Below are 24,270 nucleotides of genomic sequence, written 5' to 3'. Positions count from 1 at the left end.
CAAANCACGGTATTTCTCCGCTTCTGATACCATTCTGTCGATGTCTTTCTGTGATAAGCGGCCTTTATCGTTCTTGATGGTGATGTTTTTCGAGTTTCCGGAGCTGGTATCTTTGGCGGAAACGTTTAGGATACCGTTGGCGTCCATGTCGAATGTGACTTCGATCTTGGGTACACCACGGGGCGCTGGTGGAATTCCCGTCAGGTCGAAGGTGCCAAGCAAGTTATTATCGTGAAAATAACTAACATAGTGATATATCAGTTCATATAAGCGAGTAAGTCCCCTAGCTTTTCAAGATATACATCAGGTACAAGATCTTTTTCTTCCTGTTTTTTTGACTGTTTCCGTTGTGTTGCCTCTTTGAAAGTTGTTATTCCACTTAAAACTAACATTGTTTGAAAACCACATCTTGTTCCCAATAAAATATCTGTGTTGCACCTGCAGTTATAAATTTGAATTATTTGTTGAAAATTTAATATTTTTGATGATTTTATGGGTCTATTCAAATTGTGTAGCCTATTAGGTGTCTTAATTGTGAGAAAAATAGCACTGTCTGCATCTGCTATAAGTGGAAGTAAGTTGTTTATAAAATTATTTTGGATTGATAGAACATATGAAAAGAGTGACCAAACTTCAATAACCCTGTATAAAACTTTTACCTGTCACCAATCATTAATGTTCTCTTAGGATCCATTCCATATTCATTTTTAATGAAGTCTGCTATATATGCTTCAGGCTTCCCCACAATAAACGGTTCCCTCTGAGCAGCAGTTTTAATCTAGCAATGATCTTTATAATAATGTTCATATGTATATATATAGAGATATGCAACAAAAAAAATTAAGTAAATTTAAATGTTTATACTTCGAAGTGTTTCAGTGTTGTTTTTAGGATTTTTGAGTTTCTTCTATTAAAAGGCAAAAAATTTACTCCTTGAAACTTTCCGCTAACGTTTTTTAAAGATAACTCCTTTTAAAATGACGTTACTTTTAGTACAGTATATTTATTCTACATACAAGCAGTAATCAGATCAAATTAGGCTCCAGTTGGAAACAAATATCATTTAACTTCAAAACCTACCTTGAATAAAACTCATACCTGCAAGCGAAACGTCTATTTTGGTTTTAAAACTAATAAAAACCTTTAGCTCTGATTTCTGCACATACATAGGCATTATACTGTAATAAGTCAGAAAAAATTAAATCTACTATTTTTATAGACATATTCATTTTTTATTGAGAATTACTTAATTCTTATATAAAGTATATGCGACCAGGAACATTCATGAAAAAGCGGTAAAAATACAAAACAAAAAATAGCGCACGGTTTTGATATTAATCGTTTCTTGTAGCTGAAGATAAAAATACCTGTATCAATTTGGCTAAAAAATAATTTACTGGTACACTAAACCAACCATCAGCATCTGAAAATTTAGTTTTTGTAAAACTGGGTGTTTCTATCTTGCTTAAATGGCATCGAAAACGAAAACATCGCAGACAAATTGTTTCACATGATTAGCGTTATATAAAAATTTATAATTATTTATGAGATTGAAATTTATAATAGCGCTTATTCAACATAAATTGTTGATAGGTAAATTATTCTCCATAAATAATAATCGACTCACTGGTATTATTTAACGTTTCTTTCATTTCAGTATTTCGCTTTTTGAAACTTCTATCTTCAAATTAAACTGGAAATTTCATTTTTTCAGAAGTTCATTATGAATAACGTCGAAAGCTATAATAATCATTATTTACATTTACAAAATCTGATAATTGTATTTTTCTAAAAATTTTCAACTTCTTACTTTATGGCAATGGAAATGCAAAAAAAAAGAATCATTCAAATCCACTCGTTATATCTGAGTTCTGTCATTTTTCATTCATACTGACCAATTGTATTGGACTAGTATGGTTTTAAAAATAAAAAACGCCAGTACATTCACCTTATGTATTACAAATTTGGCAACTGATTCAAATAACTCAGCATACTTGGAATACATCCACATTTATGTTTAGGTGTTTTTGTTCATTTGTTATCTAAAAAATAGCCATACCTGAATACCCGTTGCATATCCAACAACAAGTATCAATGGAGCAGAATGAGCCCTGTTAACATCAAAATTATCGAACAAACTTAATTCCGCATATTCCATTTGTTCAAACTTCACCCATTGAATTTGGTCTTTTGAGTCATTGTTTTGGACATTATAATTAGTTGCAACTTCATTAATAAAACCTGCTACGCTGTCCAAGATTGTAGGATCTGAAACCTGTTGAGGGGACACGACTACTAGCGATGATATGCTTGAATGTGAAGTAGAGTGTTTAGGGGAACCTGCTGACATGATGGCAACTTTATGTTCACCTAAGGAATAAAAAGAATACTTAGAAAACAGTAACAGCCCATTCTTACATCTGATCTTTCTAAAGATAATATGATATGAAATAAATAAATAACTTATAATACTGACCAGGTATATAGGTAATTACATCATAGGACTGTTATTAAACAAGTTGTAGTAAAAATAGAAAGTAAACACAAAAAAGAAGGGGACGCAACAATTTACATATTTTCAATATTTTAAAACAAATATACCAATAATACAACTATAATAGACCTACATACTTAATATTCTAGAATTCCAATACTCACTTCAAAAATACATTAATACTATTAATTAACTACTTCTTTGTCTTTTTTGCGTAGTTTATTTGCTGTCAACTGCACTACACAATATATATAAATACGTCATATTGTTTTGATAGAAACGGTCACAAGCTTTGTTCGTTACAGTTTATGTTAGCTGACGTATTTTAAGGATAAAAAAAACAAACATTAATTATTAAAATAACGCAACTAAAATACAGTTCTTTGTTTTCACAACGAACTTTTAATAAGACACTCCAATCGTAATTATCTGATTCCACTTCATTTATGTTATTAGTTTATTTGTCACAACAAAAAACAGCTGATTAAATTCTGACATTTCAAGTTACAGTAATAGTGAAAAAAAGTCGTTGTAAGCAAACGGTAATGTACAGTATACAGCAAAATATTGTGGCTTATATCACAGATTTTGAAATTTTGATGTTTCCCTTAAGCGAATATGTTTAAGGAATAGCAATAGTATGACAATGATTTATTTTAATGTTAATATTTATACAAATTAGTTTTTTATTCTTGTTTTACGTTTAGTAAACAAAATACATGCTAATTTGGTAGGATAAGACAACACAAACAAAGTGACTATTACTATGGTCATGTCCTGGTAATAAAACTTTGTTTTCTTGATTGTCCTGATTAAATATTTTGTTCATTTATTTTTGTTTATTTTAATCAGCATAACCTAGTTTTTAGCTATGCTAATCAGTATAAAATATTTATTATTACTGAATAACTATTAACAAATCCTGAATTTAAATTTTCCTACATTATTGTCTAATGTATCTAATCGATAACGACGGAATATAATTTGATCCGTTGATGGTATGCATGTAAAGATCGCCAAAATGTATCGAATATTTTAATATTCTTGTATTCAACGAAAACTTACTTTTCTCCCATTATGGTGGCCTTCTTTTTGCCTACATAACGTATAACGTGTTGATTTCCTATTGTTATGTACAAATGCGTACAATTTACAATACAATACAACATCTCTCTGCTTGTCATGGATATACGCAGCTTTCTATCTAGGGGGGGGGGACAAACGAAAAATATAGATAATTAAATATTTTTATACTTAAATTAAGTTTAATTCTTAAAAGGCGTCTTTTCAGTTTGAATTAATTAAAAAGTTGACAAACTCAAACATTTTCAAATATAGAAAATCTTAAAAAAAAATAGATTATAGTTTTTGTCACGTTTTTTTTTTCTTTAATTTTAAATTGTTAATTATGTTTAAAGCCAAACTTGTTCAATAAACTCCTGTTAAAATAATCAGCTTCTTTCAAATTTTGCACAAAATTTGAAATAATGAACTTTACATTTAGTTCCACTTACTTTTCGACTTTATCTTTTTTCTTCTTTAAAATGTTTAATTAAACTTCAGTACCTCTGTGTAATAGTGTTGATTACGTGAAGTTATAGAACACTTTTTAGCGGTATTTACATTTGGTAGGTACCAGCGAAAAGATGGTCGTCAATTTAAGATTTTTACATTTATGTTAATTGAATTCTGTCCAAAGTGTAAAACCGTATAATCCATTTATTAAGTGTTTTAAAAGTATAAAAAACAAAATATTCCATCAAAAATTATATGCAAGTGGGTGCTTGGGGAAGACACATATTATAATATGATCCTTTATCCCAAAAATTCATTCCTTTCCAACCACACCACCCTTTCTTCTGAATTATCTCTACATCTTCCGGTCCAGTGTAGTGAGGATCCAAAACAAGAAATTGAATGTCACCAGTTTTTCTATTATAATCTACACCTAAAATAGTATGAGCTAGAACTCCACCACCTAAAAGAATGTTTATTTAAATCACTTAAACGCGTTTAAAAGTCATTTTACAAAAAATATAACATAATATGAGTAAATATCTCACCATCAATTACAAATAATAATGTATTTTATATTTATACAAATCTTACCAATCATTATGGGGGTTCCTTGAGTTTTAAAATGGTTTATTAAATCGGGACCTTTTGTCGCTAATTCTTCGCCAGAACTTACGTAAATTATTTTAGAAGTTATCCCAAGCAAAGAATTTAAAACAAATGTAACTTCAGTGGAACCAATCCACTGTTTAGAACCAATAAAACTATTAGATTTATCGCCGATATCTACCAGACACTTTTGTATTTCATCAAACGTTGGTACAGGCCGACAGGTGTAACCCTGAAGAAGAAACCAAGAGGCTAACGTCTGCAAAGATCTATATGCACAACCCCATCCATTATCATCCATTTTATTTTGACAATAGTGATAATATAAATATTTTCCCCTCACAATGACAACTTCATTTTCTGAAAATTAACGTAAATGAAGGGAGAACGAAGGTAAAAGTAAATGAATATATACCAACCATTTCCAGTATGTATTAAACCTTCGTGTGGATTTATGAGAGGGCCACCTATCTGTATATCACTTCTAAATAAAAATACGTTAGATTTACGAAATATGGGCCGATTTACAGGCAACAACAACTGTTTATGAAGAAGACTTCGTTCTTCTTCTAGAAATGAAAACAATTTTATTATATAAAACGAACTAAACAGGAAATAATTCAATTTAAAACCTAAATCAATATCTGCAAAGTTCTTTGGATATGCTTTGGTGACGAAATGCCCACAACTTTCGGGATAAAAGTGATATATTTTTAGATTGGATATTTTGCCCTGTTCCTCAATGCAATCGGTAAAAAATTTAAAAAAAGCATTTTGTTGTAGCCTTAAATTTCGACACGAACTCTCCACTATTATATCATACAGATTCACAACTTTACTATCCACATGAACCATAGACAGAGCATCAACTTCAACCCATAACTGTAAGGACTGGAATGTTTCTATAACAATTGTTATATTATTTTCCTTCTTTTACATATATTAAAGTTTAATTACTTTTATCAACATGCACTACAGGTGCATGTAAAGTGGTACCTTCCACAGGAAAATCTCTTGTTGATTTTTTGAACATATACACTTCAATAACTTGCTAAACATACAAAATTTATCATTAATAATAATTATAAAATAACAAAAAATAATTTAAAATAAACACCTGTTGTATATTTTGGCCGCTTTTCCTTTTTCTCTGATTAATTTGACCTTCATTTGTGACATAGGATTCATCACACAATTCTCCAACTGTTGGATCCCCAGATAGTCCAATTAATCTGTTTTCTAAGTCATGACCTACCAAGTATACTTTTGATTTCTGGAAATTAAATGCAACTTGTCCAGAAGTAAACTGCTTTCTCAATGTTAGAAATGCTTCCTTGATTGCATCTATGTTGAGTTCAGTATAAATAGGCAAACTTGCCCTCAAACGAACATGAACAAATTCGGAATATATATTTGCTTGTTTGACAATTTCAAAATTTGCACTTTTCAGTTGATCATTAACAATAAAATAAGCTGAAATTGAATTCTCTAAAGAACTGTTAAAAGAAATATAAATAGGATTGTCTGTTATATCAACTTTTCTTAGTATATCATCCACTTTAACATTATTTTCTTCACTATTAATATCTATTACACCACAAATATCTACTTCAGTGGGCAAGGAGTTAATAATTTCGTCTTTCTCATCAGTTTCAACATGAAGTCCCAAAACAAGCAAAGAATTCTTGTAGAATATGCCGTGCAAACATCCTGAATAAGTGAAGTTGATTGTAGATAGTTTCTAAAACTGAAGACGTCATTTTCTTTTACACGATTATTTAAGCTTATATACTGACGTTAATAACAGCCTCGGATATTTTTAACGTATTAGCCATTATTGTTTAAAAGTAACCAGCCCACATATGGAACTTTAAATTGATTTTCGACTCTCCAAATTCTTTTATCGAACACTTGTCGACATTTTATTAAATATTATATTTGTAGTTTTATAGTATATACACAGGGCACACTTATATGCAAACGAGTACGCAAAACAACACAATTAATTTTTCATTTTGATCTGCAATAATCGCAATAATTGAAAAATGTAGTAATCAGGTGCATGTAGTGTTTGTCACTTTTGTTCCCATTTACATATGATTTCCATTCATTTCATTGGTTAAAGATTGCTACCATTTCTACTGATTGCTATGTTTCCGTTAGTTTGGTTTGGGGTTACAATTTAGTACCATATATTTTGACATACATATTTTGCTTATTTTGAGTCATAGATAATAGATCTACAAAGGGTTAGTTGTGTAAGTGTTTTGAGTTGAAAGGAATACGAGATATATAACATAGAGACGTATGTTATCTATGAACATGAACACACGTAAGACCATCGTAAGACGATCTGTACGTAAGTTGGGCAAAAAAGACGGAATCAACAAAATTATATCTACGGGTATTTGCAGAAGACCACAGATACAATAAAGTGCCACCGAATACATTTTGGAAATTCATACGAAAGATGCTTATAGAAATGATTATATACTGTTTGTTTTCCAACTGTATTTTACGAAGTAAATTATAGGAATATGTTGTACAAAAAGTTGTGTATAAAATGGTTATAAATGTTAAGATTCCATTTTTGGTGATTTATGGATGATAACGGTACATTTATGCGAAACTTAACCTGAGTCGTAGACTTAGGCGTAATCTAGTAAAAGATGATTCCTATAAATATATTAGAACTATTGTTTGCGTTAATGTCCATTGCAAGTACTATAGTAATGATTTTTGAAAAGTTTCTACCAACTTTTTTTAAACAAGCCATTCGATATGGCAAGTTTGCATATCGTGGTCCGTCATCGAAGCTTGCAGTTGAAGTCCCAAAATCTTGGTTTCGCCATTTTTATATCTACTCATCAGTTCTTACAATGTTTACCTTAGATATTGTAGTTCGTGTTTACTTTTTTGATGCATTTCCTCCAAAATGGATAGTGAGATTATTAGATGTGGTAGTAGATCCTCGAAGAATTGCAGTGGGTATATGCAGGATGTTGTTCATATTTAGCTCACAATAATACATTTTTTTTATTAGTTACTCCAACTTCAACACTACTGGCTATGTTTCTTCTTACGCTGCAGTGTTTAAGAAGAGTGTATGAGACTCATTTTGTGTCTGTGTTTGGAATAAATAGTCGAATGAATCTTGCACATTACTGTATTGGATATATCCATTATACTGGTTGTATCTTATGCATCTTGAGTTCCGCTCCAAAATTTGGACAACATGCTTGTATGTAAAACAATTAAATTGTGGTTTTGTATAATAAAATTGATTTAACAGACAGGTATCCACTGATACAACTGACTGATTTGTCATTTTTTGATATTATTGCTACATTATTATTTTTTTGGGCTTGGTTTCATCAGTATAAAACAACAGTCATTCTTGGAAACTTAAGAAAAAATGAGAGAGGTAAATATAATACTATTTAAGATTGAGAAAGTGCAATTTAATTAATATAAAGTGCTGAAGATGTCTTATGATGACTTGAGAGCAAAGATTATTGTGAAATATTCTGTATAATGAACTCTTGAAGATATATATCAAATTTCTACCTATGAGTTAACATTTACTTATATTGCATGTGATCATAAAATTTCAGTCAATTAAATGTATTTTGTATTTGTTTCCTTTTTTACAGGAGAGGTAATAACTCAGAAGCATAGATTACCTGAGGGCGATTGGTTTAATTATGTGGCTTCTCCCCATTTGCTTGCTGAAATTTTGATGTACATTTCTTTAACTATGATACTGTGGCAAAACACTTCATGGTTATTTATTTCTGCATGGGTATTGGTTAACCAGGTATAGTATAGTTTATTTATTTTTATATTGTAAAGCAAATGTGCCTGGTGAATATATTTTCAGATACAAACTGCTTTACTAAGTTTTTGGTGGTACAAAAGTACATTTCCAAGCTTTCCAGAAAATCGTAAGGCAATTATTCCGTTCATTTTGTAAATACAAAGTATTTTCTATGTTCATTCAATGTGACTCCAATATTAGGCTTTAAAAGATACATATATTTTTATATACTATTGAAATAAAATACTATTGTTTATTATTTGTTTTTTTAATTGTAACATCTTATTTTGTTAAAAGTACATAAACATAAAAGTCAAAAATGCAAAAGTTATTTATGTGGCTAAATAATATACAGTTCTTGCACCCAGATGAGTGAAAATAACTAACATAGTGATATATCAGTTCATATAAGCGAGTAAGTCCCCTAGCTTTTCAAGATATACATCAGGTACAAGATCTTTTTCTTCCTGTTTTTTTGACTGTTTCCGTTGTGTTGCCTCTTTGAAAGTTGTTATTCCACTTAAAACTAACATTGTTTGAAAACCACATCTTGTTCCCAATAAAATATCTGTGTTGCACCTGCAGTTATAAATTTGAATTATTTGTTGAAAATTTAATATTTTTGATGATTTTATGGGTCTATTCAAATTGTGTAGCCTATTAGGTGTCTTAATTGTGAGAAAAATAGCACTGTCTGCATCTGCTATAAGTGGAAGTAAGTTGTTTATAAAATTATTTTGGATTGATAGAACATATGAAAAGAGTGACCGGTATTTCTCCGCTTCTGATACCATTCTGTCGATGTCTTTCTGTGATAAGCGGCCTTTATCGTTCTTGATGGTGATGTTTTTCGAGTTTCCGGATTTTTAATGAAGTCTGCTATATATGCTTCAGGCTTCCCCACAATAAACGGTTCCCTCTGAGCAGCAGTTTTAACAGCAATTATAATAGTACCAGTTCCAGGAACTATATAATCATAACGATTTGGATCCTGTTCATCTGAATTGGTACCCACAAAAAGAACATCTGGATTACTTAGATAAGTAGCAGCTTTAAACATCTTAACATAACTGAAGTGTTCATCATCTCCTACTATTACTGCACCAATATCAGGATCTGCTTTAAATTCTTCAAGAGTATTTTTAAATGATGTCTGCACTGCATCAGGCTACAAGATAACAATAAGATTTTTAAATTTAAGGGTGGCAGTATACATACTCCAACTCCTATAGATTTTATTCCCACCAACTCCAATTCTTGAGATAAGGCTTTTGCACCAACCACATAAACCTTTTTCTGGAATCCCTTACTTTTTAAATATTTGGCAGCTAAATATGCAGTTGAAATAATATCATCCTAAAACATGCTTTTATTTTTTATGTACTATGGAGAAGTTACACTTTTTTAAGAACCTTTTCACATTTGAAGTTCATTTTCTTGGCCTTTTTAACAAAATCATCACGTATTTTACAGGAATTATTCGTTACGAAAAATACCCTCTTCCCTAATTCTTTCAAAGTATTTATCACCTCTGCAGAACCTTCAATTGGTTCTTCTGCTAGCCACAAAACACCATCACAGTCGGTTAAAACAATATCAAAAGAGTTCATAAACTGTGTAATTACTTCTTTAGGTTGCTTTACCAAATTTGTGAAAGACATCTGAAACATTTTTGTATTTAATTTATTCATCCACGATCCACAACTCACAACTGCTATTAATAATTTACAAATAACACATGAAAGACACGATTACCTGAACATGATCATGACACGGGACAAACAAAATTATGTTTACAGAATCACGAATAACACACGTTTTGTCTTTGACCTTTGTACTTGTATTTATTGCAGTTTGTTTACCGAAAAGTGTTTACAGTCGGCTGTTTACATTTTTCAATCTAGAGCTACATCTTGCAATCCTAACCTTCCTTAACCTATTTGAATACTAGTGTCCACTTATACCAATTTAACCAAGAGGACTTATTTGAAATAGTTACCACGTATGTGTAACATTGTGAGCATTTTCAGCGAAAAACTTGTGAAATAATATTAGCGTTTTTTCAAACTATTGTGGTTATTTGAGCTAAGTCCTCTTGGTTTAGTTATTCACTTTGTCCACAGTCTCGTTTTTGTTTAATTATAGACTCGTTAATATTAGTAAAACAATTATAAAATATTTTTTTAAGCAATATTTAAAAAAACATTTGAAGAATGTCCAAAAGAAAGAAAAAAAGATCAAACAGAAAAAAGAAAGAAGAGATAAAAATGTACGAAGGAAAGTCCAGCTAACATTATAGCAGATGTACATTTCCCAATTAATCCTTCTGAAGAAATAATTTCTAATATATTTTTAGAGGCTATTGAGGAACGTAATGAAGTGTAATATATTGTTACTTTTGGGATAATTAATTCTAAGTGTGATGTATAATAGCAGACTAATAAATTAGTAATTAAATAAGTAACTATTTTTTTACTCGCCACATTATGTACCTAATTACCGTCGCGTGATATAACACTTGTAATAGAAGTTTAAAATTTTCTCGATATATTTTGCTTATCGACATTTTCACATGCAAACATTTTGTTATGTTACTTTTTTTGTTTTAGAATCGTTTATGTTTTCGCTTTAAAGTTATTTTCCGTTTGCTAATTTTGTTATTCAATATCACATCAGTACCCACACTGTTGCTTATTTAATTTAGTCATTTTAGTAATTTATATATAAGTTAAAAATGAAATACAGGTTCTACCTGAAATTGTGGTTTATTGAAAAAACAAAATTTTGATTACAAAAGGCCGAAACTTATTCAATACTATTTCAACAAAAATGTTACATACTGAAACTATGGGAAACAAATTTTAGGGAATCAATGAAAAAAATTTAAATGGAACGATTCTGCGATGTGTGAACTAATTTTCTTGGAGACCATCGCCTTAGTCGACTTCCTCGATGGTTGGTCCTTGGTTCCGGTTGTTAAATCCTCCAGCTTGTTGACCGCAGCTTCCTCCAGGCATTCCTCCGCCGTAGGGATTACCACCGGGTTGTTGTTGACCAGCTCCGTGCAGCCTGGCCATGATTGGGCTGCAGATCTGGGTAAGTTGTTTCTGTTTATCTTCGTACTCTTCTTTCTCTGCTAAGGTATTCGAATCTAACCATTTCAAGCAACTATCACATTCTCGTTCGACAGTAGCTTTATCATCAGGCCCAATTTTATCGCCACAATCGCTTACAGCCTGTTTTATGTTGAAGATATAGCTCTCGAGTTGGTTTCGAGCTGTTATTTTTTCTCGTTGTTTTTCGTCTTCTTCACGGTATTTCTCCGCTTCTGATACCATTCTGTCGATGTCTTTCTGTGATAAGCGGCCTTTATCGTTCTTGATGGTGATGTTTTTCGAGTTTCCGGAACTGGTATCTTTGGCGGAAACGTTTAGGATACCGTTGGCGTCCATGTCGAATGTGACTTCGATCTTGGGTACACCACGGGGCGCTGGTGGAATTCCCGTCAGGTCGAAGGTGCCAAGCAAGTTATTATCCTTGGTCATCGCACGTTCACCCTCGAATACCTGGATGGTAACGGCAGGCTGATTGTCAGAATAAGTCGTGAATGTCTGAGTTTGTTTGCATGGAATGCGAGAATTACGTTCAACGATTTTCGTCATGACTCCACCGGCGGTTTCGATGCCCAACGATAAAGGAGCGACATCGACCAAGAGAACGTCTTGAATCTTGTCGCTGGTGTCACCCGTTAATACGGCGGCTTGTACTGCAGCACCATAAGCAACAGCTTCGTCTGGATTAATGGAAAGGTTGAGCTGTTTGCCGCAGAAGAAGTTCTGCAACAAGTTCTGGATTTTAGGGATACGTGTAGAACCGCCGACTAGAACCACGTCGTGGATCATTGATTTGTCCATTTTTGCGTCTGCTAATGCCTTTTCTACGGGGTGGAGGGTGCTGCGGAATAGATCGGAACATAGTTCTTCAAATCGGGCTCGTGAGATCTTGGTGTAAAAGTCTATGCCGTCAAACAGAGCATCGATTTCGATGGTAGCTTCGGTGCTGGATGACAACGTGCGTTTTGCCCGTTCTGCCGCTGTTCTAAGTCTTCGGATTGCTCTGATATTTGTACGTAGATCTTTCTTGTACTTGCGTTTGAATTCTTCTACGAAGTGGTTGACTAGTCTGTTGTCGAAGTCTTCACCACCGAGGTGAGTATCACCGGCGGTAGCTTTTACCTCAAACAACGAACCTTCGTCTATCGTTAGGATGGACACATCGAAGGTACCGCCACCCAGGTCAAATATTAATACGTTCTTTTCGCCTTTGAGATTCTTGTCTAAACCGTAGGCGAGTGCGGCGGCCGTTGGTTCGTTAATTATCCTAAGTACGTTAAGACCTGCGATGACTCCAGCGTCTTTTGTGGCCTGTCTTTGTGAATCGTTGAAGTATGCAGGTACTGTGATAACCGCGTCTCGGACTGGGCCACCTAGATATGCTTCTGCTGTTTCTTTCATTTTTGTTAGTACCATTGAACTGATTTCTTCAGGTGCAAATCGTTTGGTTTCACCTTTGTATTCTACTTCGATCTTAGGTTTGCCTCCAACGTTGACTACTTTGAAGGGCCAATGTTTCAGATCTTCTTGGATTTTAGGATCGTCATATTTTCTACCTATCAGTCTTTTTGCATCAAATACTGTGTTGGATGGATTTAATGCTACCTGGTTCTTGGCAGCATCTCCGATGAGTCTTTCTGTGTCGGTGAAGGCAACGTAGCTAGGTGTTGTGCGGTTGCCCTGGTCGTTGGCGATGATCTCGACCTTTCCTTGTTGCCACACACCCACGCAGGAGTATGTGGTTCCCAAGTCAATACCAATTGCTGGAACTTTCACCATTTTGATGCTTTGATAATTCACTTATATCACTCAATAAATATATCACAATGAATCGCTTTGAGATAGCTCTCAAAAAAGTCGCTTTGTATAACTTGTTTATACTCTCGTGTATTCGACAACTCTGAGCGGAGCGCGCGTGGCCTGCCGTATTTATACTCCCGGCACAATTGACTAGAAACCTCTAGATTATTCTCGGTCATGTCAGTGACGTCCTGCTTTTGTTTCTCTCTCTAGCTTCTAGTACATAGCAATTGGCATCTTTTTTACACAGATTTTCTAGAAATTCCAGAAAAATAGATGATTAGAAAACAATTATTAACAACAAAATACAATGCAAAAACTTGTATAAATTATATGATTAACGAAATCTAACTTTGATTTAGTGGAAAACTATTGTAAAATGAAAAATGAAAAGTAAAACAGTTGTAATTTGTAAGCTGGAGATAAACATTTTTATTATTTTATCAACTTAAACAGCTACATATGTTTCATCATTTTGTGCCGGCTTCTTCAGAAGTTACAATTTTGTTTAAAGATTCAATATTCATAAATTAGTAAATCTATTATTATTTCCAGCAACTACAAATTATAGTAGCAAAACTACGAATTGAAATAGTTTGAAGTATAATAGGTTATCAGTAATTTTCAAGCCAACAACTGAAAATTAAATTATAAATTTCATAAATGATCACATTAACGAATATTACTAGGAGTTGACTGGGATTAATCTTCTATAAGTAGTGTCAACTACCGTAAACTACCATAAACAAGGTCATGATAAGGTCAACTGTTTGTTTACAAAAAATAGTATGGACTTTTTAAAAAATTATAACTATTGATTATAACATTATATAGGTTTTCGTTTGTGGGAGTACCAGTAAATCATTTAAATATGAACTTGTTAAATAGAATAATTGAAAATTCATATTTTACTTGGAAGAAATATTTAATTTACATTGTAACATTTTTCTTCTTGTAGATAGTCATTCGATACTTGAACTTGGTTAATGAATATTTGCGTGTGCGTACACATTACGCAGTCAACTAATTATTTCAAATAACATACTAATAATTGCAGGTAAGAATCCTAAAACACAAATGCCCAAAACATTTTTACATATTATTTTTATTGGTAACCTCTTTTAGGTTTGAAATAAGTTAGAGACAAGATAAACTCAAATTTTAAAATAAAAGATAAAACTTGGAGAGTGTTGGGGAGATTTCAAACAAAGCTTTAAATAACCATGGAAGAAGTTGATTCAATAATAATTGATTCACTGAGAAATATTGAATGGTAGGAAATACTGTATGTTAATGATGAGAAAGTAAAAACTGTTAATGCATTTTTTTAGTGATGTTGACATCGAAATTCACAGTTTAAAAGATTTTGATTCAGAATTAATTTTTAATTCGTTTGTATATTGCTTAGAAGTAATAAATCCTGAAATAAAGTTTCCTCATGGATTGCCTCCTTCTATGAGTCTACGGTTAAAATTAGCAACGAATATTGCTGAATGTATAAAAGATTTGGGTTATAGAGGTGACATGGGTTATCAGACAATTCTATACTGTGATGAAACAGAGTTAAGAAGGGTGTTAATGTTTCTAATTGAACGAATTCCAAGGGATAATAAAGTTACTAACAAGGAAAAAGAAGAAGGTTTTATCTGTACTTTTTATCAACATTTTACCAGAATTTTTTTTGTTGCATTTGTTTAAGGCTATGTTACTAAGTTAGTAAGACAGATTGAGAAAAAGATACAGGAAAGCTTGCATAAACCATGGGTACCAAGTGAACTATTAAAATTTGGAGTAGACGATACAGAAAAATTGATCCTCCGTCAAAACTATGGAGAATGCTTTTCTTTTCACACTGAAGTTGTTAAATTACCTAAAACTCTGGAACAGCATTCAGAAAGTAAATTTTTAATCAGTGCATCTTTAAAAAGAAATCAAAAAAGAATTAGGAATTTTAATCTATTTTATTGAACAAATACTTTATTAAATACTATACAATACTAGTTACTTAAGTGGATTTTTTAGTACTGAAGAATTATTGGATACATAGTCTTCCAAATGTCACAGAACAATGTAGTTTTTATAAGTTAGTACCATCTTTGCTTTTTTCTGATGCTAAATTTTTACAAAAACATTTACTAATGAATAAGTATGATGTTATTAAAAACCTTGTGAAGGAAGATACATTAAAAAAATATGAAGAATCATCAGATAATAATATAGCAACTTTAAGGCAAGTTGCTAATGAAAACATTGATGAATATGAACATCAAACTGAAAGTAAATTGCCATTGGAGGAGGAGATGGAAAGAATTATTCAAGAAATAAAAGCAATTAGTAAAAGTAAACTTGTTATGGAGAAAGAAATCAAGACTGCTGGAGCTAAATTATCACAAGTATTACAACTATGACATTTTAACTATTAGGTTTACTGCAATGTTTTCTAGATTAAAGATGATGTAATTCAACAAGGTGAACTTTTAAAAGAATCTCAAGCAAAAGTTCAGTTAAAGAAAAAAGCGCAGGCTGTACTTTCCAAACAAGAAAATCTAATTAAGTTGAAGAAAATAGTTGAAAGTGGTTCTGAAAGGCTGGTAGAACTTGCTAACCAATGGCATTCTGTACAGACCCCATTATTAAATGAATATAGATCTTTGATAAATAATCATAGTGATCAAGAAGTAAGTTAAACTTCAACTAATACTTCATTCTTACATTTATATCAAGTTAAAGATTTTGGAAGAAAATGAAAAGTTGGAAAAGATACAAGAGAAAAATAAACAAATTGTTAATGAAATTAAAGAAAAAGAACGATTGGAACAGCAACTTTTGAATGAATTTGAAAGGATAAATAAAAACGTTAATAGGTATAGATAATTCTCATAAGCAAGTTAACTTATTACTAATTAACTTAATACTAATTACTGATTGTTTATAATAATATTCATTTAGATCAGCATACACAAAAAGAATAATAGAAATAATTGCAAATATTAAAAAACAAGAAGAGGATATAAAGAAAATTTTAAATGACACTAGAGCTGTACAAAAAGACTTGAATAATTTGAATGGGCAACTTGAGAGATCGTTCACATTAGCTGATGAACTAATTTTCAGGGTAAGATTATGTACAAGCATGATTTGTCGAGTAATTTTTGTTTTGTTATTAATTTTATTACAAACAATGATATTTCCAGAATGGTTTACTGCAAAAAATTGAGCAGTAGAATTCTTGAAATGTATTATATAGTATAAAGCTAAAACTGATCGTCCTTAATAATTCGTTTTTAGTAATTTGTATTGAGTTGAGTAAACAAAAATAAATGGATATAAAAAGAAAAGCGTGGTGGACACACACACGTCGTTGGATTTCTTAGACGTTTACCAATTTTGAGCCAATTATTCCAAAATTAATAATTTTTAATTGAAAATACTTGAGTAAATTTACCAGCAAAATATTTGTCACACATTTAATCTCGTTTTCATTAATTTTTATTTTTGAGTGGTATTTGAAAATATATGGTTAAGGAAGGCATATACACAATAAGGTTCATTATCAAGTTTTTGTTTATGCTGTTTCCTGATATACTGAGGTTGACTACATTGCAGAATAATATAATGATATGAGCAATTTATTTCCTTTTAGGATGCAAAAAGGGAAGAAACAGCTAGAAAAGCGTACAAGTTATTAGCAACTCTTCATAGTGAATGTAACCAAATTGTCCAAACAGTAACTGATTTGGGCGTAATGGAAAGGGAAGCTAGAAATTTACAAGACCAAGTTGACATAGAGCTTAGTCGAGAGACAGCATCTAAATTAGAAAGAGTATTATATGATTTATCAGAGGTGAAGAAGGAAAATGAAATTCTTGCCAAACAAATTAGTAAACAACAAATTAACTAATGAAAAGAAAAATTGTACTGTTTCTATTTTTAAGGGGTACTGTAGTGTCCTTAACAAAATGTAATACTTATATTGATGACATGCAATTGGTATTAAAAGTAAGTTCTAGTTAATATTATGAAATATTTAAATAATTGGAATTATACAAGTTTTGCATAATTTTTGACTAAAAAGTATTTCTTAGATTTCAATAAAAATGGGAAAAGAATTGCAAGAAAACAGATTCAAAATGTATTTTAAATGACAAAATTATACACCTAACAAATTATTTATGACTAAGATGCAGTTTTTCTTTGTTTTACTTCTGGTGGAATATAATTTTCATCCATTTTCTTTTCTTTTTTAGTTAGAAAGTTTGTGTTAGTAGCTGCAAGAGCTTCATTAGCTTCAATCTGCAGTTCAATTTTGTCCTGATTTTCGAAAAACCACAGGAGCTTTTCTCTTTCTTGAAGAGATTTCTGTGTTTCTTCAATATTAAGTAATCTTTTTGCATTTAGATATCTTTGATTTTGTTCATCCAGAAGTCTTCTTCTATCATCAATCCATTGAGCATAAGTGTCACACTGACTAGCAATGTCTTTCTCAGATGTGGTTTGTTCAGCTTTTTTAACTTTTACTTGTAAAAGGTTTTGTAGATCACCGGTTTGAGTAGAAACAGGAGATAATTCACTTTTGCACTGATTATCATCTGGTACTAGGTCTAGAGTTGTGTCAAATATTGTTTCATTGTTTTTCTTCAATTTTGCAATAAACTGCTGCAATTTGTCCTTGTGGTCCCATAAAGCAAGACCTACTGCATGAAGGGATTTCTCTAAAGTATCTCCTAATGGTTTTGTAGCAAGGACTAATGTTTTGCCAACAATTTTTAGAGGATCCCTGAGATCAAAGTGATCATCATAATAGGGATTCCTTAAATATTTAACACGAACTTTTTTTTCTTCTACAGGTTCTTCTGGCAAAGGTGGTTTAGGCCATTCCTTTGGTTCCAATAAGTAATTATAACAATGTAAGAGCGATAAAGCGGTATTCAAGGGATGTGAGAAATCTTCTTGTAACATAAGTTGACTAGCAGTTCTAGCACCAGACAGATAATCTTTTTCTTTCCAGAAAGTATCAAGTAATAAATTAGTGGTGTAGTAATCTAAGAAGATTCCATAGTTTAGACGATCATCCAGCACCTGCAGTAAAAGATCGTTTTGTTTTTCCTTCAGTAAATTTCGTACTACGGCATGGTGGGTAGATTCTAACGTATTCTTTGTTTCAGCACTTAATCGAAGTTTATGAACTAAATCTAAAAGCTCATCAAAATGTGTACGATTGTTAACCGCATTTGCAAAAATATCTACATCCACTGGGCTTATATTTCTAATTTTTTGATATTTTAAATCAAGTTCATTATAAAATACATCTAAATCAACCTTTTTAATGATAGGATCTGAGAGTCTTTGTTCCCATATTTCATTACAATAATATGCTTGTGACAGAAACGTACGATTAAAGCACTTTTTTAATAACGGTTTACTTATAAGAAAAACATGTTGAGTTTTTGAAAACACAAACATGTTTGTAAACTAAAAAACTATTTACTTCAATTGATGATGTAATCTAACCTAAATAACCTAATAATCATTAATATGTCATGAAACATGTTTGACCATAGACAAATATTTGATATAGCTTCCCGATCCCGATACCCGATATACCAGAATCATAGATAAGAAAACGAAAAAGGCTAATACTTATCTATGGGCTAATAACTTTGGTTCAAATCAATGATCAGTTCAGAATTTTATGGTTAGGTGCACAATTTAAATCTGACATTTATGGGGGAAACTTCTTAAAAAAAGTATTATATTTGTATAATGGGAGAGTTTAAACTGCACCATCTTATAAAAGAATTATTAGATGTTGTAGGGTAATGTATAATCTATTAAGTATATAATTGAAACTAGTAAAGTAAATTTATTCGTAGGAGCAAAGAAAAAGAAGAATTTGTTGAGGTAGTAGAATTTCTTCAAAATAATATTTCAAAAAATACAGCAAATCCTCAGAATCGTAGTAATGTGCTTCATCAAATTCAACAATTAAGTCAACAGGCACCTAACCCTCAAAATTTTTTAGCAAAATATGAAGAAATTAAACAGAAAAAGTAAGTTGTCATAGGAGGTTGTTGATTTTCAGTTAAATGAAATTTAAATTGTAATTGCAGTGTTGATTCGTTAAATTCATATATACAGTTGCTAAATTGTATTTCTCAAGATCAAACTGTGAAAGATTTTTTAGCTGCTACTGCTAAAAAAAATCCAGGAACACATAATGATACTACTTCATCAGGGGGTAATTCACAATTATTTACATCAACACCACTTACTCATGATGAACTGCAAGAGGTGTATTTATTACATTTTAATCATTTACATTCTTTGATACAGTTTTAATTAAATAGGTTAAAAGCCGTTTGAAACAAGCTATTATTAAGCAGTCTCCCTCAAGAGAAGTTGAAAGAAGTAAAATATTAAACAAGAGTAGTGTTATTCCAACAGCAAATACTCCTTCTATTACTTCATGGGTTCAAAAGAGACCCAGTATGTCCTGGGACTTTTCTTGTAATGCTGTTGCTAATATACGAAGTGCACCTATTTCAAATATTCCCCCTGATTCTCAAGAGAATATACTTTTGGAGGATCTCTTAAATATTTTAATTGGGGTACCAAGTTGTTATATTAGACCTGTACGTTTAGTTGATCCTTATGCTCCAAGAGATTTTATTATTGATGAGTCTATTGAGATGACATTAAAAGAACTAGTAAAACAAATTTTGCCTTTAGCTTCATATTTTTCTGTAGTTCAAAGGTTTACTGAAGAAAAGATGCGATTTGAGTTTGGCCAAGTGAATAATGCACTTGCTGAGTGTATGTCTACATTTATAGTCGATTACACTGTAAGTTTTTTACATTTTTATCTTCCTTTATCTAAGTTTGATTTCTATTGTAGCTTTTTATAACACAGTTAGAGACTGAAGCCCATATGGGGAATTTAAATTTACAAAAAATGTGGTATTACATTCAAAAGAATTTGCATGCTATGTCCATAATGAGCAATATTGCAACTACAATTAGTAAGGTACATTTCTTTATTTTTTAATATCAAAACTAAAATTATTACAATATGTATTGCGAATTTTAGTCTGATGCAAAAGGCGGAAAAGTTCTCAGTTTGCTCCATGAACATATTACAGGATTTATTGGGGATGCAAAAGCTCAAGAAGTGTGTCTTCATTTTATACAGGCCGCTTGCGTTCCTTATATGAAAATATTAGGAATGTGGATTTACAAAGGAATCATTGCAGATCCTTTTAGAGAGGTGAATTAAGTTCTCATCTAATTTTTGCGTTCAAATAGTGGATATTTTGAAGAAGGCTTGATATTTGGGTTTCATGCATGAGAACATAAAGTCATTTAGTGTGATTGTGTCAAGAATGAGTCACTGAAATAAGGAAGAAGGAGAACCAATCCTGGACCATGGGCATCAAGCCGAATATCGAGTCCTTTTCAGTTAACTTCGTCCGTGTTTAGTCTTTGCGATAGAATATTATGTTTTACATATAATGTTTTTTTTTTAATTATTTTCAATCTTTGTATATAGTTTTTGATAGAAGATAACGAAATTGTTCAAAAGGAGGACATGCTCGTTGATTATTCGGCAGATTACTGGGATAAAAAGTACACAATTCGTCGAGAAAGTATACCAAAGTTTCTTGAACCTGTGGCTGATATAATTTTATGTGCTGGCAAATACTTAAATGTTATAAGACAGTGTGGTATGTTTTTGTTTTTTATTTAAAATTTTTTGCTAATGCTTTACTAATTTAGGGAAGCCAATCAACAATAAAGTTCATGTTATTGAGTATAAAATCGACGAAAAACACTACATTGAAGCGATAAAGAAGGCCTATAAATTTGCTAGTCAAACATTATTAGATGTGTTGTTTAAAGAACATGACCTTATGGGTAGATTAAAATCAGTTAAACATTACTTCCTACTTGACCAGGGCGATTTTATCGTTACGTTTCTGACATTATGTGAGAAAGAACTGAATAAAGATGTTGCTGATGCTATCCAGGTCCGAATAGATTCTCTTTTGGATCTTGCCTTGAGACTGTCAAGTTCAAACAGTGATCCTTACAAGGACGATCTTAGGACTGAACTTCTTCCTTATAATCTCCAGTGTCAAATGTTTAGAATACTCAGTATTTTAACTGAAGATGAAGAAGGTACGATGTATTAGTTTGATTTTTGAATTTCCTAATACTAATAAGTAACATTTCAGAATATGCAAATATTGAACAGAAGAGTTTGTCCGTAATAGAGTCTTTCGCGTTTAGTTATGAAGTGTCGTGGCCCTTGTCTTTAATATTAAACAGGCGATCGTTGGCTTGTTACCAAATGATATTTCGGCATTTGTTTTATTGTAAACATATCGAAAGAATGATCTGTCATGTTTGGAGGGCCAATAAAGTGGTTAAGGGTTTTCCGAGGTCTGTTGCTTGTCAATACCATGCAGCGTTCGCGTTGCGACAACGAATGTTGCATTGTATTCAGAATCTCGAATATCACATGATGGTTGAAGTTATCGAACCGCATTGGTGCACTCTCATGCAGGCCATGGCGAAAGTAAGAAAATTTTAAAACAAAATTCTTATTTCTCAAAATCAGTTGTCTGAATGAATTGTCTTTGGGGCTGTAGGTCTTATTTTTTTATTTGGAAATTAATGTAACTTTCAATTTTATATTTTGTGTATAAACAAGTGCAAAAGTAGTATCTTATATGTATTTTTATTCATTCATTATCATTTTTGAAGTTATATTTCTTCTGGGGCGTTGAGAGTAAAATTTTAGCAGCGAGGGAAAATTGCGTGTGCACAGCGCATTATGACCGGTCACTAATCGAAGCAAATGATGATATTATTTAAATGCTAGATGCTAATACTGCTATNATAATTATTATTAAAGTTTTTAGTTATGTTAAAGAAAAGTAACTTCCAACCCGTGTACATAAGTACACCCACTATGTTTTTAGGATGTATTGTTTTTTGATCTTTAATTTTTTTTTAAATGTTTCACCCTTATTTCTTTCTCTGAAACAGAATAATTTTAAAGTGATTTTTGTAGGTGGGTAATGTCGATGGGATCTTGGCTAATCACACGGACTTTTTAAACGCTTGTCTTAAAGACTGCATGTTGACAATACCTCGGTTACTAAGTACCGTTAATAACATCTTACAAATATGTGCAAGGTTTTGCAGATTCATGCAGGTGAGCTGATATATGTATTATTTATTTATGTGAGGTATGTTTTAAATATCAAAAACAAAGCGCTCTTTTGAATGTGTGCATTTAAGGAGTAGTTAGTGCATTATACCTTACATAACTTTTGTGCGGAATAAAAAATCAGTACAGTAAAAAGAAAAGTTTATTCCTTAAAAATCCGACACTGACATTTTGATCTGGTAATTATCTGAATTACATTCAACTTTGACTATCTATAATTGTTTTGTAGTACATCGGAAAGTTTAACTTCATATAAACTTAATATGGACAATTTTGAAAATGTGCAAACTCAAAAGTCTCCTTCAAATTCACTTTTGAATGAGGAATTAAAAACAAAATCTGCCCGAATTTTTTGGGCTAGTTACTAAGTGCAGTGGTCTAATACCTGTACACGGGCTATATTATTTATTATTATAAATGCTGGTTCTGTTCTTGTATCATATTAATATGTTGGCTCAAAAATCTGCTTTTAGAAAGCTTTCTACCTAAAGGTGGATCGTCGGTGTCGGCTTTTAAAAGAATAGACTATTTTTGCACTGTATTGGCTTCTATTCCACACATTATACAACAAGGGAAAGAAATGGAAACTGCATACATACCTCATTTCATAATATTGTATTTGACAAAGAATACAGTTTTCTTTTTTTCTACAATAGCTCTCACAACGGTATTTTGTGGAAGCAGAACTTGGTACTGTACCAAGCTCTATGATAGACTCTTTTTGTCAGGTAGAATTAATAATTTCTTTACTATTACATGTACAGCTTGTCTTGACCATCAAATAGCACATCTTATTAGCATGATGTGTAGTGCCATTATTGCTTGTTTTTTATTTACTAAATTTTGTACGTGTTTCCACATACTATATGCTGGGGTGTGTCGAGAAGACAATTTTTTTCTAATTATAAATCAAAAATTAGTTGAATTATGAAACTATCACGCTGAAAGAAAAAAGTTGCAATTTTCGGTACATCCCATTCTGTATTTTATAGATTAGACGATTTGCTTTCTTCTAGATAAATGTGTCTGTGTTGAAGACTAAATCAGTTAAAATAGTAATAATTTTATTTTATGTTTCATTGTACGAAGCTTTGGGTTACCATCAAATTAAGTCAACATTGCTGAATATTTAGTTTTCTTTAATATCGTTTCTGATGGCAATTGAATTGTTCAAAAATGAATCTGTGTATAAATAAAACATGTTTTCTTATAATCGTTGTGTTAACAGACGGAGTTTCCTAATACTGTTAATAATACAGAAGATGGTCAAAAGATGGCTAGTTTTGCAGAAAGTGTATCCCAATTAGATTTTGAATTTTCCGAATATTTAAAGGATTTGCTGGATCAGATCAGCAATTTGAATAAAGACACCAGTGAACATGATAGATTATATAATTTACTTTACAGGTAATACATTGTATAAATTAACTTGCTCATTGTTTTGATAACGATTCTTTTTTCAAGATTGGATTTCAATTCTTACTACTCCTGTCAGTTTGAATCAGGTGGGTTTAACAAGAATAAAACTGGATAAAATCAAATATAGGCGAATCTCAATTTAATTTATTTTATAAATTTTTAAGTAAATGTATTAATTATTATGGTTGCATTGCTCGAACTCCCAATGGTCCAGTAGTTACAAGTATTGTTCTCATTAATAAACTTTTTTACTTCTTATGCTTTTTTATAT

General features: G+C 31.5%; 8 protein-coding genes across 16 annotated transcripts; 3 read left to right on the top strand and 5 right to left on the bottom strand.

Annotated features, from left to right (window-relative positions):
• On the bottom strand, positions 1–237 carry LOC112904786 (heat shock protein 70 A1-like; the record flags this gene model as incomplete). The annotated part of the gene is made up of 1 exon (XM_025975743.1): positions 1–237. A coding segment is annotated over one exon (237 nt), but the record flags the coding sequence as incomplete, so codon positions are not given.
• On the bottom strand, positions 238–10,563 carry LOC108745119 (glycerol-3-phosphate phosphatase-like). Of its 3 annotated transcripts, XM_025975736.1 has the most exons (6): positions 10,191–10,563; positions 9,848–10,096; positions 9,654–9,791; positions 9,373–9,603; positions 660–778; positions 238–438 (listed from the first exon to the last, which is right to left on the bottom strand). In XM_025975736.1, the coding sequence occupies exons 2-6, from the start codon at positions 10,094–10,096 to the stop codon at positions 258–260; spliced, it is 918 nt and encodes a 305-aa protein (XP_025831521.1). In that variant the 5' UTR covers positions 10,191–10,563; the 3' UTR covers positions 238–257. The 3 variants fall into 3 exon arrangements, with proteins under 3 accessions (XP_025831521.1, XP_018336690.1, XP_025831520.1); XM_018481188.2 differs by lacking the exon at positions 10,191–10,563 and having other exon boundaries at positions 660–705; positions 9,300–9,603; positions 9,848–10,174; XM_025975735.1 differs by lacking the exon at positions 10,191–10,563 and having other exon boundaries at positions 9,848–10,173.
• Positions 4,194–6,843, bottom strand: LOC108745115 (ufm1-specific protease 2). 2 transcript variants are annotated; one of them, XM_018481183.2, is made up of 8 exons: positions 6,697–6,843; positions 6,415–6,638; positions 5,736–6,359; positions 5,576–5,669; positions 5,251–5,520; positions 5,038–5,187; positions 4,604–4,978; positions 4,194–4,472 (listed from the first exon to the last, which is right to left on the bottom strand). In XM_018481183.2, the coding sequence occupies exons 2-8, from the start codon at positions 6,451–6,453 to the stop codon at positions 4,261–4,263; spliced, it is 1,764 nt and encodes a 587-aa protein (XP_018336685.1). In that variant the 5' UTR covers positions 6,454–6,638; positions 6,697–6,843; the 3' UTR covers positions 4,194–4,260. The 2 variants fall into 2 exon arrangements, with proteins under 2 accessions (XP_018336685.1, XP_018336684.1); XM_018481182.2 differs by having other exon boundaries at positions 6,415–6,843.
• On the top strand, positions 7,016–8,694 carry LOC108745120 (polyprenol reductase). 2 transcript variants are annotated; one of them, XM_018481191.2, is made up of 5 exons: positions 7,016–7,602; positions 7,662–7,859; positions 7,911–8,042; positions 8,272–8,435; positions 8,499–8,694. In XM_018481191.2, exons 1-5 carry the CDS (start codon positions 7,554–7,556, stop codon positions 8,589–8,591), a joined length of 636 nt encoding a protein of 211 aa, XP_018336693.1. In that variant the 5' UTR covers positions 7,016–7,553; the 3' UTR covers positions 8,592–8,694. The 2 variants fall into 2 exon arrangements, with proteins under 2 accessions (XP_018336693.1, XP_018336692.1); XM_018481190.2 differs by having other exon boundaries at positions 7,017–7,606.
• Positions 10,564–11,181: 618 nt separating the features above from the next.
• LOC108745114 (heat shock protein 70 A1) lies at positions 11,182–13,461 on the bottom strand. The gene has a single exon (XM_018481181.2). The coding sequence runs from the start codon at positions 13,325–13,327 to the stop codon at positions 11,372–11,374; it is 1,956 nt and encodes a 651-aa protein (XP_018336683.1). The 5' UTR covers positions 13,328–13,461; the 3' UTR covers positions 11,182–11,371.
• Positions 13,462–13,783: 322 nt separating this feature from the next.
• Positions 13,784–17,528, top strand: LOC108745116 (coiled-coil domain-containing protein 22 homolog). Of its 4 annotated transcripts, none has more exons than XM_018481186.1 (10): positions 13,784–14,098; positions 14,307–14,405; positions 14,474–14,621; positions 14,680–14,987; positions 15,048–15,245; positions 15,371–15,741; positions 15,793–16,026; positions 16,073–16,212; positions 16,298–16,463; positions 16,992–17,472. In XM_018481186.1, the coding sequence occupies exons 3-10, from the start codon at positions 14,572–14,574 to the stop codon at positions 17,247–17,249; spliced, it is 1,725 nt and encodes a 574-aa protein (XP_018336688.1). In that variant the 5' UTR covers positions 13,784–14,098; positions 14,307–14,405; positions 14,474–14,571; the 3' UTR covers positions 17,250–17,472. The 4 variants fall into 4 exon arrangements, 3 of the variants coding, with proteins under 3 accessions (XP_018336688.1, XP_018336687.1, XP_018336686.1); XM_018481185.1 differs by having other exon boundaries at positions 13,784–14,134; XR_001939060.1 differs by lacking the exon at positions 13,784–14,098 and having other exon boundaries at positions 14,144–14,405; positions 16,992–17,347; positions 17,434–17,528.
• LOC108745117 lies at positions 17,521–18,878 on the bottom strand. The gene has a single exon (XM_018481187.2). The coding sequence runs from the start codon at positions 18,809–18,811 to the stop codon at positions 17,525–17,527; it is 1,287 nt and encodes a 428-aa protein (XP_018336689.1). The 5' UTR covers positions 18,812–18,878; the 3' UTR covers positions 17,521–17,524.
• A 133-nt stretch (positions 18,879–19,011) lies between these two features.
• LOC108745113 (gamma-tubulin complex component 2) lies at positions 19,012–24,257 on the top strand. 2 transcript variants are annotated; one of them, XM_018481178.1, is made up of 13 exons: positions 19,012–19,164; positions 19,222–19,398; positions 19,459–19,639; positions 19,696–20,190; positions 20,244–20,372; positions 20,436–20,612; positions 20,895–21,069; positions 21,122–21,523; positions 21,580–21,923; positions 22,422–22,565; positions 23,237–23,308; positions 23,809–23,987; positions 24,045–24,257. In XM_018481178.1, exons 1-13 carry the CDS (start codon positions 19,112–19,114, stop codon positions 24,112–24,114), a joined length of 2,598 nt encoding a protein of 865 aa, XP_018336680.1. In that variant the 5' UTR covers positions 19,012–19,111; the 3' UTR covers positions 24,115–24,257. The 2 variants fall into 2 exon arrangements, with proteins under 2 accessions (XP_018336680.1, XP_018336681.1); XM_018481179.2 differs by lacking the exon at positions 23,237–23,308.
• Positions 24,258–24,270: the final 13 nt, after the last annotated feature.

Source organism: Agrilus planipennis, unplaced genomic scaffold (assembly GCF_000699045.2).
Source record: "Agrilus planipennis isolate EAB-ADULT unplaced genomic scaffold, Apla_2.0 scaffold37, whole genome shotgun sequence".
In the NCBI taxonomy this organism is placed as follows: Eukaryota; Metazoa; Arthropoda; class Insecta; order Coleoptera; family Buprestidae; genus Agrilus; species Agrilus planipennis.
Note: the sequence above shows the minus strand (reverse complement) of the source record. Positions and strands in the feature narration are given on the sequence as shown.